Source organism: Oxyura jamaicensis, chromosome 3 (assembly GCF_011077185.1).
Source record: "Oxyura jamaicensis isolate SHBP4307 breed ruddy duck chromosome 3, BPBGC_Ojam_1.0, whole genome shotgun sequence".
NCBI lineage: Eukaryota > Metazoa > Chordata > Aves > Anseriformes > Anatidae > Oxyura > Oxyura jamaicensis.
The window spans coordinates 86722985-86739337 of record NC_048895.1 but is presented as its reverse complement, the minus strand read 5'-3'; the positions used below and the strand labels follow the sequence as shown (position 1 = coordinate 86739337).

Genomic DNA, 16353 nt, shown 5'->3' with positions numbered 1-16353 from the left:
TGACAGCTTCCCCTGGACTCAGTGCTCTGAAGGGAGACCTGAGGGTGGCACTGGTAGGTCTGTTCCTCTCCAACACCAGGCTCCTGGGGAAGGCACCCGCTCTCTTGCCTCCCAGCAAGTCCAGCCCTGGCTCTTCCAGTTGATGACTGAGTTCTGGCCCCCACTTAGTGCCAACATAAAAGAAAAGCTGTCTGTGATCTACTACCCAAATGCTCGAAAGTCTCTTGTGTTTTTCCTAATTTTCTAATATAATTAAGTATATCTTCTTTCTCAGGTGTTTTTCTGAAGGACTGTGATTTTAATGCTTAATGTAGGGATTGAGCAAACACTTCCATATTATCACCATTTTCCAGAATCACAGTAGCTTTTAATTTCTCTTACAGTGTTGACCAAATTCTCGGCAAAGGACAAATCACAGCAGATAAAAGAAGCAGAGAAAAGAATACGGCAGAGAACGAGACAACTGATGACCTCAGTATGCTAGGGCGTGTAGTCAAGGTGGAAAAACAGGTAAAGTCTTCACGATCATCTGTGACTGTGCTTTTGTCTTGCTCCGTTGCTCATGACTTTTGTCTATTTTATTGCCAGTTTCAAATGATGAAGAGGTAAAATATTTTTCTCTGATACCTGTTTCACTTACACATTGACATAAAAGATACATGAATCATATTACTTCAACTGTGCTCCATGTACAGAAAAAATAAGAGAAGAAAAATTGCAAGGTACTGGTTCTTTTTACCAGCTTGCTTATGAAAAATCTATAGCCACTAGTCTTTTGACATTATTTTTCATGAGTCAATACCTTGTATCAAGCTCCTAACATTTTTCTCTTCAGCAGCTACATTCTCCTTTTGCTTGGGTTCCAAATATTTAAAATTCATATTTTACGTTAATATTAACCTTTTCCTCTCCTCCTGTAGGTACAATCCATTGAGTCAAAACTGGACTGTCTGTTAGACATTTATCAACAAGTTTTGCGAAAAGGATCTGCCTCCGCGCTCACTTTGGCTTCATTTCAAATGCCAGCTTTCGAGTGTGAGCAGACTTCTGATTATCAAAGTCCATCGGACAGCAAAGATTTGTCTAATTCTGCACAAATTAGTGGATGTGTATCCAGATCAGCCAGTGCCAATCTGCCTCGTGGCCTACAGCTTATACTGACACCAAATGAATTTAGCACTCAGGCTTACTATGCTTTTAGTCCAGCTATGCATAGTCAAGCAACGCAAGTGCCAAACGATGGACCTACAACAGCTAGTAACACATCAAACCAAATAAACCAGGCAACTAAGCCAGCAACTCCAACAACATTACAAATACCACCTTTCTCATCAATGAAGCATATCAATAGGCCTGAGCCCGTTCACATTATTCCTGTAACCACGCAGGAAAATATTTCTGATGTCACCGCTTGCCTTGTTGCATCAAAGGACAATGGACAAGTTGCGCAGCCCAGTGCAACAAAGGATCTTGCATGGAGAAAAGGTCTGGATATGGAAGGGGAACCTTTGCTCTCAGTTAAACCTGTGGTGCAAATGGATTTAGGAAAATCTTTATCTGTACAAAACCTTATACAATCAACAGAGGAACTGAATGTACAGATTACTGGCAGTGACTCCAGTGGTTCAAGAGGTAGCCAAGACGTGTACTCCAAATGGAGGGAGTCAAAATTATTTATAACTGATGAAGAGTTGGAGACAGAGGCAGGAACAGAGACTACTGAAGCCATCTCTCGACCATTAGTGGAAACAACTCTCTCTACTGACTCTCTAAGGACTGGAATATCAAGATCATCTCAAAACATTTGCAAGCCAGGGGACGGTACAGAAGCACTCAGTCTGCTCCATGTCAAACTTAAATAACAGCTTGTGGGCTTTCTTCATTGGCTGGGTCATTCCTCTAGTCATACATATCATAGCATGAACTGTTTTGAAAGCCTTTTTAATAAGATAAAATCACAAAAATCAGGATGAATCTGAAAAGCAGTTGAATGAGCCCATATCTTCTAGTTGCATGAAAATGCATGTTTAAGTGACGGCTAAAGTTCAGATTTATACCTACAGTACAGCAGCCTTTCCTGTAGTACGGTAGGTTTAAATAATGAGTTGCCTACAAAGCTAATGCTGCAGGATATATCAAAAAGCAAAAATTTGAGCATTTAGACCTAGTGCCGTTTCTACAGGGCAGAAGTAAGAACAGTAAGTTTTAAAGCACTTTGCTTCTGAACTAATTAAATATATATATATGTCCTGATTTAGAAGATAGTTTATGTTTACAACAAAAAATTATCTACAGCTGCTAGCAAGGTACCAAGGAAACCAGATATATGGGATTAGAAATGGCTGCCAGTTGCAAGATACACACATGAGCTCATCAGCAATCAGTTATTTTTAACTCTGAAAAACAGTATGTTGATATCCGTCCGATTTTTGGTGATTTAGTGTTGTGACAAAAGTACCCGACACACCACTACCGTCACATTGTTCTTTATAACAAGAACGTTCTTTGTTACAAAAAGTTTGTATCGTAAGGGTCAGGGCTGGCCTCAGAAGTGGGTGATTTGGGTGACTGCACTGAGAATTCAGGGGAATCTCTCCTTCTTCCAGTCTCATTGAGGAGCTGTCTCGTAAATCCGAAACATTTTGGCAGCAGTACATGAGGGAAAGGCGCAGGCACTGCCTTCGTTGTAGAAGCAATGTTTCCTTCTGAGGAGATTTTGGCAATCTTCCTCGCAGTCACTACCTGATGCCGTGACGGTGCTTCATAAGGCTGGGAAGGGAGGGAAGAAGAGGAACTGAAATACAGAGTAGAACTAAAGAGGACAGAACAGGGAAGAGGGAAACACAACACAAACAATGGAGAAAAAAAAAATAGAGATTTAGATGGGCAAGAAGAGAAATGATCCCAGAAAACTACGGATGAAAGGTAAAGAGGCAAAAATATTTTTAAAATACCAGCCTGTCAGTGAGTACTATTTCCAAAAAGGCCACGTAGGCAACCAGAAATGGAAATAGGGAAGACCACTTTACCTGAAAAAATTGAAGGCAGAATTTTTGGTTGTTTTTTGTGCTTTGGGTTTTTGCTTTTTTGTTGTTGCTTTTTTGTTTTTTTCTTCTTCTTTTTTTCTTTTTTCTTTTTAGTAAAAGGAGAGGAGGAGACAGGGAAGTTGGTCACATTCATATAGCTCAACACTGTGTCCCAACCGCAGTCATTTCTTGAGAACTTTCCCAGAAAGGACCTTCAGACTCCTTCCTCCTAAAACCTGAGTTTTCAAATCCAAAGCCTACATCAGACTGAGCATTCCTGCTTGATACATCCTCTTTTTTTTCTTATCTTACCTACACTTCACTCCTGCTGAGACGCAGGAGCAGTGTTAGTGCCTATCTGCACATCCCCAGCAAGGTTTCGCCACTGGAAGAACCCTTGCGGAGCCTAACCAGGCTCTCGCTCTTCCCAGCTGAACAAGGTTTCTGTGCGTTGCATACCCCCAGACTTATACCCCATCTGCACCGCAGGCTTGTATACAACCAGACTCGGGCTCAGCTTCCTTCTAGCAGCAGGAACAGTGAATGTATGGGGGTGCCAGTGCCAGCTCACTCAGGGCAGTGTTTTCTCAAGGCCCAGACCTGCTGGGAACTTACTATGTACATCAAAAACATCACTCCAGTCTTAATCATGGCTAAACGCTGTAGATTGTATCGTGAAGGATCTGTTTACTATGAAACCATTGTAATTTCTGCTTCCGTATTTCCTTTACAGAAGTATTCCTGGATATTACATGATAACCTTATTATGTGAAAGTACATGCAAACTGTAGAGTGTATATATTGTGTCATTATATGGGGTCCACGGATGGTACACTGTGCTCCATGGCTCACACCGGAGCAAACTTCAGCTGTTAAATCCTGAAAGACACCTTGAAGCACAATTTCCTCACCACTGATTTGCCATATAATTTACCACATTCAGCCTTTCCTGTGTTCTTTACTGTGCAGTCTGGTTACACTAACGCCTGATTACAACAGTAATTTTGTGAGGATAAATAGATATTTTTTTCCAAAGCTCCATTCATTTAACTATTAGCTTATTTGAACGTCTGCAGTTCAGCCAGGCTAATCTAAAAGTTTAAAGTACTATCCAAAACTTAATAACCCACAAGTGTTTAGGCTTTTCTTTCTTTCGCTTTTTTTCCCCCTACTGGTTTATGGTGCCTTTCTTGCCTTTCATATGAAGCCTCCTGCCAGCCTAAGTCCTGGCCCTTAGGTCCAAGCCAGGAGCAAGAGATGGGGCACATGGCAACTATGTGCCAGTAATGAACCTCCCTTTCCCTTCTTGATGAGACAGAAAACTAAAGGCATCATGAATTGGCCTCCAATCTTCCACCTTCATCTGCACGAGCAGATCGTTGCACCCCCATTGAGCCAGGCAGGAGGCAATGGGAGAACTTAGCACTGGCTCTGAGTGTACACATTCAGTACCAGAAGCAGGGCCTTGGGTTTTGCTGATAATTTATCTCACAGAAACTTGGTATTTTTGCCTTAAATGACATGCTTGAGTCCTTCTACTTTTAAGTTAATTTATTTAATACAATGTTGTGCACAAAAGAATGAATTCTATAAATTATGTATGAAAATGTTAATGTCTTTACAAAGTACTAATAAATCCAGAAGATCATATCTTTTCAAATTATGGTTTAAAATCCTGATTTTTTTTTCTTTTATGCTCACCGTTATTATTTTTGTAGCTGCAAGTCTTATCATATAGGATTTTTTTTAACATAATATTGATAGAAAATAGAAAGAGTAGTGAATATATGACATTCTGGAGAGGAAGAACTGTTTGTTTGGATTTTTATAAGCTTTGCTCATATTTCCTCATCAAGAGTTTCCTGTTTCTACGCTCTCTCTTTAAATGACAGCATCATGACTGACAGTCATTCATTGTTTTCACAAAAGAAGGACCTGTATGGCTTTTCAAGTTTTGTCCTGAGCTGCTTATTAAATTCAAGCTCATGATAGCTAATAAGAATTTTTTGTGAGTAGGGACAGAGGACAAAATTTTTTTTCTGACTTACAATCCATTTGAGGGTTGTTGAAGAGAGAATTTGAACCTAAGTAAGAGCTTCAGGAATTAAGCCTTATCCAAATAACTGTTTTCTGATCAGCATGTTTCTTGTACCTGATTGAAGAGAGAACTGAAAAGAATAGTTTTGATGATTAATATTTGTTTAAGAATTTGTATTTGCTCCTGGCTTATATGATCTATACTTTTTATTTAAATACAAATATAGTGTTTTAGCCTAGGGTTCAAGATTGCAAAGATCATACACTTTTATTCACAGTGCCCACGGTTATTACATATGTTTTTGAGATAATCCTACTTAAAGTGACTGCTCTCATTATAGTATGGTGATGACTAATTCACCTGCTCTTCTGTGATAAGTCAAATCATACTGAATTGCTGATGTATAGTAGAACATCTGATGTACAGTAGTATTTCTGGATTGGGACTTGCAATCCTTACGCAAGCAAAAATTCTACTGAATTCAGTAAGAATTTTTCTTGAATCAGGAGCTGAGACTCAAATCCTTACTTTGTTGGGCATCTGTTTAAAGTGAAAATGGTAATATTCCAATTATTTCCTGAGGAAACTAATACTTAGCTGAATTTACCCATGTCACATTGACTATATAAGAGATAACGCACAAAGTACTGATGTAAAAAGGGAAGATAAGGGACATTTTTAAAAAGCACAGAGAAAAGGAGAATAATCAGAAACAAGGAGTAAGCAGGAAAAGAAAATATAACTGCAAATGAATTAAAAAAAAAAAAAAAAAAAAAAAAAAAAAAAACTTTAAAGACTTGAGGCTAAATTCATCCTTGGATGGCTTCACTGACTTCAATGAATTCACTGCCCAACTGGGTGAAGTTCTGCCTTCATTGGGATAACCAGGCTCAGTTCCACTGACCTTAAAGGAACTGAACCCATCGATATACCAGGAATGAACTTGCCTCTCTGGGCCAACTTTTATCCTGACTCATATGTCATACAATCCTTTTGGATTATCACAAAATCATTAGGTTTGAATGAGATACAGGTCAGAAGAGAATTTGCCCCCAGATATTTCTGCTTCACTTTTTTTTTTTTCAAGTGTGTTAATCGACTTAATTCAAATGGATTACAACATCACACAAAGTGCTGTCACTGTCTAAAAAAAAAAAAAAAAAATGTTAACTGGTTTTTGAAATAAGAATTGTCCCTTGCAGCGTCAGTGGAAGCATGTAATATTCTCCTGTTCATTCATCTGAATGCAGATGTGGCCATTCCCTCAGCTACACCCAGGACAACTCCAGACATACTCAGTATCATTTGCTATTGGAAGCATTTCTCACTTCTTCGAAAGACAAAAAGCCAGCTTTGCAACAGGTTTAGAAAGTATGAAGGCTGCTTCCACTGACACTGCAACGGCATTAACCAGTACATGACAATGTTAATTGTAACTTCTTGACAAAGTTGAATCCATATTGTTGTTAATAAAAATGATTTGAAAAGTACTGACCATGCTTACTGTTTTTTTTTTTTTTCTCTGTATTATAAGATTGTATGGTGCGAGCACATATCAGACCAAAACATAAAAATAACTTGTATTTTTCCCTTGGATTTTTTGTAATTTTTAATTAAATAGACCAAAATACCACAAAGGAAACTTAGCAGTACAAAATGTGCACAAACCAGTCTTCTATGCCCAGTTTCTGGTCACTGTTTACAGCAGAGCCGATGTAAGCTCTGGATGTTTCAACACCTCTGTGAGGACATTTGGAGGCATTATTGCCTTTCCTGCTAGATAATGGGGATTTAATCAGGATTGGAAGTTGGGACCTGTGTGAGGAAGGGGTTCCCTGTGGAAGGCCCATCAGCTGCCACCTGAGGCTCATGAGGGCTCTAAGGTGCAGCACAAAAGCTGCTTTACACCCCAACCACAGCCTGCCTTCCTCACACAGATCCTTCTGTGGTTCCACCGAGGAGAAAAATAGCATTAAATATATATTTTTTTTTAACTTTAGGAAGTTTAAAAAACTTTTTTATTGTGAGAGTGACCAAACACTTGTACAATCTGCCCGGACAGGCTGTGGAACCTCACTGCTCGGGGACTCCCAGAAGCTGCTCGCACCAGCCCCGTCAGAGTAGGTGTCTGTCAGCCCGCCCACAGCCGCAGATCCCCCAGCTCCTGCCCCAACAGCCGCCGACGGCCGTCTGAAGGGAGGGCGCTGCGTGGGCGGGTCCTCACCCTCTGCGAGGGCAGCCATAGGCTCTCCCGCTCCGCTCCGAGCAGCCAATCACTGTTCGCAGAGCCCCTGGCTTCTGCCAATCAGCGCGCCCGCAGCCTGAAGACCGGCGAGGCCCGCCACGTGTGCCGTGGGGGCCGCCGGGAGCGTCGCTATGTCGGACTGGGAGGAGAGCAGCGAAGAGGAGGCGCCGCGGCCGCCGCCATTTTGTGCGGTTGACGCTGCGCCTCTGAGGCAGCCGCCAGCGCCCGCCCGTGCCTCTGTGCAGGGCGCAGGGGGCCGAAGGAGCTCTGAGGCGGTAGCCAGGGCTGGGGGAGAAGAGTGGGAGCTTCGAGATGCTGGAAGCCCCCGAGATGCTGGATGCTCCCGAGGCGTGGGGCAGGCGACGTGGTGGCGTCCGCAGGGAACCGCCAGCGGCAGGCCTCGGGCTGGCACACCGCCCCTCTGCTTCTTCATCAGCAACGCACAGGTCGGGGCGCTAATAGGTAATAACGGCTGCACACCGACACAGGGGGGCTTGGGCCGTCCAGGTAAGCGGGTGGGAAGAGGGCAGGGCCTGGCTGTGGAGTGTGGAGGGGTTTGTTGGTGTGGGCAGCCCTTAATGTTGCTGCCTGCTGTCCCCTCCGCCTGAGAAGGGCCCTAGGCTGTGGCCCCTGGCATCTGGCTTGCGTGGATGCAGTGTGATGCTTGTGTGGGGTAAGGGTTGAATCAGCGAGCTCTTAACTCACTCAAGAGAGCTGAGGTTTTTCATCTGAAACGGGTTGGGACCTAAACCCACTTCTTTCAGCTAGCAGGTCATAAGTGGGATGAAGCCCCTTTCTATTCATGTGGAGCAATGGTGGCTCGTTCTTGAGCAGATTTTGCTGTTTTCTCTCTATATTTGATGTGCTTTTGTTTTCCTGTCTCTTGCACTTGACTGACAAAATAAAACTGCCTGTGTTTTTCTAGCAGTTCTGTATCGTAAGTTCTTCTATCTACGGTTGTCTGCTCCCTTATGAAGCTCTTTTGTTTTAGTCAAAAACGAAATACTTACAGTTAGAACTTAGTTTTGATAGCGTGGCTTGCCTTGCAGATATTAGACTTTTTTTTTTTTCTTTGTAACAGGTCGGGGTGGAACTAAAATAAGAGAGCTTGAGGACTCCTCGGGTTCTAGGATACAGGTATAGTTTGCTGCATATCATTCAGGCCAGGGCTCTATCAGGGAAATACTTGCTTTTGCTTCAGTGTAAACTGGAGTTTCTATCGGAAGTTGAAAGATGTTGTAACTGCCTAATGCTTTTACAAGAACGGGTAAAAAGGAGGATGAATTGGGGGACTTGACTGTATGGGAAAGTAGGAAAAGTTTACTGTCCTTATGTTTGTCTGTTGTGTTTTGTTTTGTTTTCCTTGAAGTATGCAGGTTTTCTTCTCTTTTTAAAAGGGAATTAACCTTTCCTGGGAAGAGAATTTTAATTAAAAAAATCAAAGATTCTTTTCAGTATATAATTTTATGTAGTGCCTGTCCTTATAGCATTAGAAACCCAATGAGGTTTTACAAACTCAGGTTGTAAAGGGAGCCTTGGAAGCTGAAGTGAAGATCTTTGGCAGTGCTGCTGTGCAAAACAAAGCCAAGATGTTGATTGATGATGCAGTCTCAAACTGTGGACAAAACAACACTAGAGGTGGGACTGAGAAATGTAAGAAGTGTGTTATGGGGCGGGGGGGGGAATAAGAGTATAGATTGTCTTTCCATGTATTTGCGGTTTGGTGGTGTGTGTGTGTTTTTATGTCATTAGTATTTTACCAAAGTAAAATTATTTTAACATTGATCTTGGATAATGGTATACCACCTTCTTAAAACAGAGATGTCAAGACTGTGAGCATTTTCACTCCTTGAACTGATGGACTTCTGTGAATATCTCTTCCTGGGCACTTAGAACAATTCTAACAAAAATGTTACATTGCTTGGTTTCTTGCATTACCAATTTGAGTCTCCCCCAAAATCCAGATACTCTTTCTAGTGTAAGTCTTAATGTAGCAGCTGTGTAGTGATGAAATTCAGTAAGCTTTTATAATCGTAGACTGTAAAGCAGACATAGTTATTACAGCGTGAGACTGACTTGTTACTACTTTCATGGGAAGTGAGTTTAAGGTTTAATGTTGCACATCATGCTTCATTTTACTGGCCTTTACTGTGTTACATGGATGACCATAATACTCTAATGACTGTATTTTGAGTTATTGCTTCAGTTACTGAAGCAATATTTGTCTTGCTTAACTGTACAGGTAAGCCCTCAGGGGCAAGAACCACATCCATAGTTGTTGCTCTGAGGCAAAGGTGAGGAAGAAAAAATCTAAGAATTATGCTCTGGCATTAGAATAAAGAATGGAGTAGTTGTGAGTGCCTCACGGGTAGACTAGCATGTTTCTTTCAAGACGCTGGGATTATATAATACTTCCTCTGTGTGTGGTTGTGGTGTTTTCCCCTATATTTCCTGCTTTTCCACAAATTGTATTGCCATTTATGTCTCCAGTATAAAAATTCTCTTTCTTAAGAGTTGCTGACCTCATCAAAAAAGGAATATTGAGTGTAGTTATACTAAAGCTTTATCTTGGATGCTGTAGAAATAAACTTTGCTCTTGTAGCTGTTGAAAATAAAACTTTGTTTGCCTATCATCTGCCTGGTTCGTGCTTTTCAAAAGTCCACTACTCAATAAATTTTCTTTATAGCTGGAGAAGCAGCATTTTGGAACCGGTCTTTTCAGCATCTTTAGCTGCTCAAAGTAATGCTTCTCTTCTTACCTGAAGTATATTTGTACAGGTTCTTCAGTCAGTGCTTCAGACCAAGACCTAAGGAAGAGCTCTCTTTTAAGTGCTTTGTGTCTATTCAAAATCACTTAAGAGGTCTTATAATACAAAAAGAAAGGATCTATTTGTTTTCTGATTGCGTAGATCCAATAGATTGCATCAAACAGCAGTGTTTTGATACTAACTCTACAGGAAAAACCTTGGATGTTATCCAGCCTGAAAATTCAACAAAAAAAGCAGTGATTAACTGGGCCTCTCTTCGAGAAAACAGAGCTAAATATGAGGCTATGAAGTGGGCAGGTTAGTTTTAAAATTTTAATCTTTGCTTGTTTACATGTGATAAATGTGTTAGTTAATTAGTTAAGCGTTTGCAGTGAAGTGACCCTGTCAGCATTTTTTGGAACAATTATGGAGGACAGTCGTCACTGTGTGATGAGTCTCCAGTTACTACTAAATTTATATTTTTATTTCAGCCTTTGAAAATGCTGTAGTTTTGTAGCTGATCATAGCAAAAATCTGAAAAGTGTTAAAAAATACTATGTATATTAGTAGAAATTATTTTAGAGCTTGAAACATAGGGAAGTGATGCTTTTGGAGGTACTTAAGTATTGCTGTTAGCCTTCAGTTTTGCTTGAATGACCATGGTCAACCACTGTTTTTGACTAGTCTTATAGTAAAAGGCATAGAGTATTTGGATTTGGGATTTTCATCCTCAAACTTTAACAGACTTACCCTAAATGTGCATCATTTTTTTACTGACTTAAGTTTACTTTCCTTGTGATGGCTCAAGACTTGCCTCCAATTGAGAAAAACTTCTATAAAGAATCATCGAGGACTGCATCTATGTCACCAGAAGAAGTGGAACTGTGGCGGTAAGGTCATTGCTGTAGGGAATTGCAGTTGGCAAAATAACTACTAAGTTGTAAGATCTATAAAGTGGGTGGTGAAATGCTGAGACAATTTTTAATTATAGTGTCTGGTAATAATTTAGCTCTTAGGAACTATTAGGAATTAAATGATAACTAGCCGATATTTTTCTAAACAACTAATAATACCTTAACTTTAGGGATTGACTGTTTCTCTGAAGTGTTTTATCTGGTTAACTTTCAGAGTGGTAACAATTGAGACTGTTCATTGTCTTTTAGCTGTTTCTTGGCATTTCATGAGACAGCTTATTCAAGTTTTCTAGGTTCTTCCAAATTGTCTTGTTCATGTGATAAATACCACTTGGCTTCCACTTCTTGCCATATATTTTACCATCTTCAAAAGGAATTTCAACATTGATTATAGTTGTCTTTTCTATCTTTACAAGTACGTAGAAAAGCAGATAATCTGTTTCAAGTGATTCTGATTGGGCCCTGGTAGTAGTTCCAGAGCTCCTTAGTAGTTCTAATAAAGCTGGTGAATGTCTTTGATTCATATTAACTCAAAGCATCTTTCATTGTTTTTCTTTTTGTGTGGCATCTGTTTTTCTCCTGCATGCCTACTAGAGAAACCTTTTTACAGTGAGCAAATTGACACCTGTTTCCTTAAGTGTTATTGGCAGAACTAGTCAGGAGCAGCAGAGCACAGGTTCAGAACATGCACTGAGGAATAGCACTTGTGTTATAAACAAAGAAATGTTTTTCATCTAACCCATTAACTTAAGAAAAAAATAAGCATTGAAAAAAGTGTATCTTTGCAAACATCAGAACTTGAATTACTTGTTCTTTCTGAACCCACTCACATCTTGAAGTAAAACTTGCAGATTGGAATCTTCAGAAGAGGGCCAGAATGAAGATACAATACTGATATATATTTATACCTTAATTGGGTGGGGACCTCAAAACTATATATAGCTTTCTGAGTGCTCTTTTTGGAGTTGTCTTGCTGAGCATCTTTTTACTAACCCATTTTTATTTTCTAGAGCACCCACGGAGCTGCTCTGAAAGTATATCAGGAAGGCTTGAGCCAGAATATAGGGTTCTGATGAAGAAGCTCAACCCATTCCTATGAGTTGTCTTTGGCTATAAGAACTCGTAATAGCTCTTAATTTATAATACAGTATAACAGGTCTGTTACAACCAGGCTGCAACCCATGTTAATATCCATACATAGCTTCAAATAATTCACACTTAAGAAAGAGTAGCTATGAGAATAACTCATGGACTAACCATGAGAGGTTTTGCTGTAGCAAGGCTTTCTTGAAAGTTAAAAAGAACAGTTATATACAACATTAAGCATTTACTCAGTGTTCCAGGCATATTAGGAAAGAAATAATAGGAAAGACAGTCTTTTGTGTTAACTTTGCTTCTTCAGGTAGATTTTAAAGCTATTGCGCTTCTTTAATTTTATACAGGAAAGAAAACAATAACATAATGTGTGATGACTTAAAAGAAGGTGAAAAGCGCTGCGTTCCCAATCCTGTATGTAAATTTGAAGATGTATTTGAGGATTATCCTGATATCATGGCTAATATAAGAAAAATTGGTTTTCAGAAACCTACACCAATTCAGGTACTTGTTTGATTTTGATGATAGTAACTGAACCTTAAGAGAAAAATAAATCTAAGTATTTATTGTTTTATGTTAGTCCCAGGCATGGCCAATCATACTCCAAGGAATTGATCTTATTGGCATAGCACAGACTGGTACCGGCAAGACATTAGCTTACTTAATGCCTGGATTCATTCATTTGGCTTCACAACCAATGTAAGGACCATTCACACATCTGAGTTGTTTATTTGTGGGTACTTCTTTTTCTGAAATGATGGATATCTAGTAAAAAATAACAAACTTGTTGGAAAACATACCAGATTTAAAACACAAATTCCGTTATGTCACAATGATAGGATGCAGCTGTGTACTGAAAGTTTTGAGAACATTATTTAAAAAAAAATCTGATGTCAGATGTGACAGATGTTGTGTAGCCTCATATACCCACATTCTAAAGATGCTTTGTTGCAGATCCAAAGATCAGCGTGGAGGACCGGGAATGTTAGTTCTAGCTCCCACTCGAGAGCTAGCACTTCAAGTAGAGGCAGAGTGTTTGAAGTACACATACAAAGGAATTAAAAGGTAACCTTCCTTCTCACTTGTTTAACTTTTTTTTAATCACTTGTGGCTTATTTTGCTTCTTAAAATTATTGCATTTGTTAAGGGAAATGTGGGAAGGGTGGCAAATGGTTCATATTTTCTTGGTTTCCATGTTGCCAGCTTGACTACTCTTATGATGAAAATCTTAAATATACTGTTTTCTGTGTTGCAACTTCATTGCATCTTGTCTTTCACGTATGGACAGCTAAGCAGTATCTAGTTGTCATCATGCACCTACAACCTTTTGACTATTTTGGTAGCTGCTTGCTGGACTTGATTCAGTCTGGATGTCTGTCTTGTAATTGAGGGAGAGATACAAAAACTGGATATGGTGCTGGAGGTGTGGTCTCATGAGTACCAAATAAAGGGTTCTCTCAAGCTGCTGGCATCCTTCTCTGTAGTACACAGCTGGCTTTCTTCACTGTGGGGTTACGCTGCTGGTTGTTCAGTTCCTTGCCCACCCAAGTCTTTTCTGCGGAGTTGTCTTCCAGCATGTGGGCCCCCAGCCATGGGGTTATTCTGCCCCCATCTTTGCTTTTGTTAAACTTCATGACATTGCTGTCAGCCCAATTTTTCAGCCTTTTGTGGTCCTTGTCAGTAACAGCCCTTCCCTCTAGTGTGTTAACTGATTGCCTAGTTTGGTTTCATCCACAAGCCTGCTGGTCTTCATTTAAAAAATGATTAAAAATGAGTGGTCTTCATTTAAGCTATTAAACAGACATTACTATGTTTTGAAACCTATTCCTGGGGTTTACTGATAGCCTGGTATAGCATTCAGTCTTGTAGCTATGAAATGCAGAAACATGTATTCTGCATCCTTCCCCCCCAAAAAAAATGTTTTATAGAACATGTTAAGTTTGTGTGTGAGCCTAAAACCTTACTGAATGCACTGATTGGTTTAACAGACCTCTGAAAGGTACTTCTGAAGGTACTCATTGTAAAATAATGCATCCTTTTCTAATACTCATCTGTCTTTGGCATGAATATTTTAAGATCAACCTAAAATGTAGCTTAATAGCCATCTTTCCATCCTTTCATGATTCCCTTTTACTACAATTTCAGCAGACAGCTGTTGCTGCACATCTGAGGTGGGATCATTCAATGTTGAACCCGTTATTTATGGTGAATCTATCGGTCACACCTATTGTATTCCTTCATTTTGATAATGAGATGATACTTTTATAATACAAAGTAATGTTGTGGTATTTGAGAGAAATTCAGCTGAACCTTAATACTCTACTTCTGTAAATCATTCTGTTTTTTAGTATTTGCATATATGGTGGTGGGGACCGAAAAGGACAGATAAACACAGTTACCAAAGGTGTGGATATTGTCATTGCTACTCCTGGGAGACTGAATGATCTTCAAATGAACAACTTCATAAATTTGAAGAGCATAACGTACTTGGCAAGTAGCTGATAGAGGATAAGTAATGTACCAGCTGGGAAGTGGTTGACTTAGTGTGAATTCAAGGTTTATTTTAGCTTTCTTCTAATGTTCTGAATCTCAGTTAAAACACTGAGATCAATTTTGGAGGGGTGGTTTGTGCTGAATGTGGTTGTGTTATAGAAGTGGGATATTCTCTAGAGGGGGAAAAAAGGCTTCTAACACAGTAAGGATTTTCAAGATGATAAATTGTTACCTCCTAAGTCCTATCGGCCGTTTCAGAGTTCATCTTACGAAGATCTGTTATTAATAGAATGCCTTCCCTCAGTTGTCTTTTTACTTTTCTTTTAAGCAATCCTAATGACTTAAGTTCTTAGAACTTGTGTGGCAAGAGTCAGCATCACAAACTGATACCTGAATGTTTGGGTGACCCACTTTTGATCCTAGTGGGAAAACAGCCATGCTAATGTTGTTAGGGATCCTTATGTTTTCATTTCATTCTTGCTTTTTGCTATGTTGGACAAAACAGAACGACTATTTTGTAAACTAATGTATTACATTATTTGTGTGTTGCCTACTTAATTGATGACTTGTTGCCTAGTTTAACAAGTTGGCCTGCTTTTTCTCCCTTATCCCCCCAAACTCTTCTCCCCATCCAAGTGTTAAATTCTTAGTATGCTAATGAGTTAGCTCCAATTCTTAGTAATAGCTGTGAGCTTGTGACAAGGCCAGTGGTGCATCTTTAAAGAATAATCCAGGAAGACAGGAGAGTAGCCTACTATAGAATAAAAACACAATTGGTAAGCAGGAGGAAACAAGGCCTGAAAACCTGCTCTTAATACTATATAACATTTGTAATCTTTCTGTAACAAGGCAAAGTGCAGCCAAACTACAACACACTGTTTTGCAAAGCATAGTGTGTGTGACAAATCAGATGTTTCAGTAAGTGTATGATATACTATAGTATGATACTAACAAAAACAATTAAATACCGAGCTGTAAAGTACGATGTAAAGCAGAAGAAACCATTTGTTGTCATACCACTAGCAGTTGCATATCTTTAGCAGATTGAAACAAGGACCGTATTTTGAAAAGTGGTTAATATCTCATGCCTTTGACTTTTTAGAAATGCTCTGCTTCTTTAGGTCCAATTTGAAAATGCTCTTATTTATCTGTTACCTTATTTTTCTTTGTACCTTCTTGTACTTTCTAATATATGTCTTCTATTTCAGCAGTTTCATTGTCAATTCTTAGCCAACAAATAATGTAAACTTGCAGCCTTATTTCAGATAAAAGAGAGGAATATTAGATTTCGAAGTTAATACCTTGGATGAACAGTGCTCTTTATTAAAGAGCTTTATTTGTGATTTATATTTAAAGATATTGATGAGCCTTGTGAAGGTTCCCCATGTGGACTGAGTACTTGCTGGTGTGATGTAATTGTTTCCCAGAGGACTTTGAGGGCCAGACTGGGTTATAGCTATAACTCTTGGTGTATGTCTTGTCTGCTTTGGTGTTGTTTTTCTCTCATCTTCGGAGATGGTTAGAATTAATTATATTTGAATATACACAGTACACAAGATGAACTGGAAGTATGAGGATTTTGTCATCTTGCCTGACAGAATCAAGTTAGTAGAAATGTTGACTCGGATTTTTAGTAACCCGATCAGGTTGCTATTTTTTTGTGATTTCTGAAGAAATTCTGGGAAATTGTCATATATGTTCTTTTGTTTGTTTACAGTGCATATGTCCCTTGAAAATTTGATTCTGTTTTGCCATATTAATTATAAGTTGGTATTCTTTTTTCAGTAATTTTAGT

At 39.4% G+C, this 16353-nt stretch overlaps 2 protein-coding genes across 5 annotated transcripts in view; both read left to right on the top strand.

Moving 5' to 3' along the window:
- KCNQ5 (potassium voltage-gated channel subfamily Q member 5) overlaps positions 1–6554 on the top strand; it is a 291704-nt gene extending 285150 nt beyond the window's left edge. For all 4 annotated transcript variants that reach the window (XM_035322817.1, XM_035322818.1, XM_035322820.1 and 1 more), the window contains 2 exons: positions 384–510; positions 921–6554. In XM_035322817.1, the coding sequence (XP_035178708.1) occupies positions 384–510; positions 921–1862 (1069 nt within the window). In that variant the 3' untranslated portion in view covers positions 1863–6554. The remainder of the gene's footprint in view (positions 1–383; positions 511–920) is intronic.
- Positions 6555–7440: 886 nt separating this feature from the next.
- DDX43 (DEAD-box helicase 43) overlaps positions 7441–16353 on the top strand; it is a 19188-nt gene continuing 10275 nt past the window's right edge. Inside the window, exons 1-9 of the mRNA XM_035322027.1 lie at positions 7441–7771; positions 8391–8446; positions 8830–8947; positions 10267–10374; positions 10865–10946; positions 12413–12569; positions 12646–12764; positions 13020–13130; positions 14414–14555. Of these exons, the coding sequence (XP_035177918.1) occupies positions 7441–7771; positions 8391–8446; positions 8830–8947; positions 10267–10374; positions 10865–10946; positions 12413–12569; positions 12646–12764; positions 13020–13130; positions 14414–14555 (1224 nt within the window). The remainder of the gene's footprint in view (positions 7772–8390; positions 8447–8829; positions 8948–10266; positions 10375–10864; positions 10947–12412; positions 12570–12645; positions 12765–13019; positions 13131–14413; positions 14556–16353) is intronic.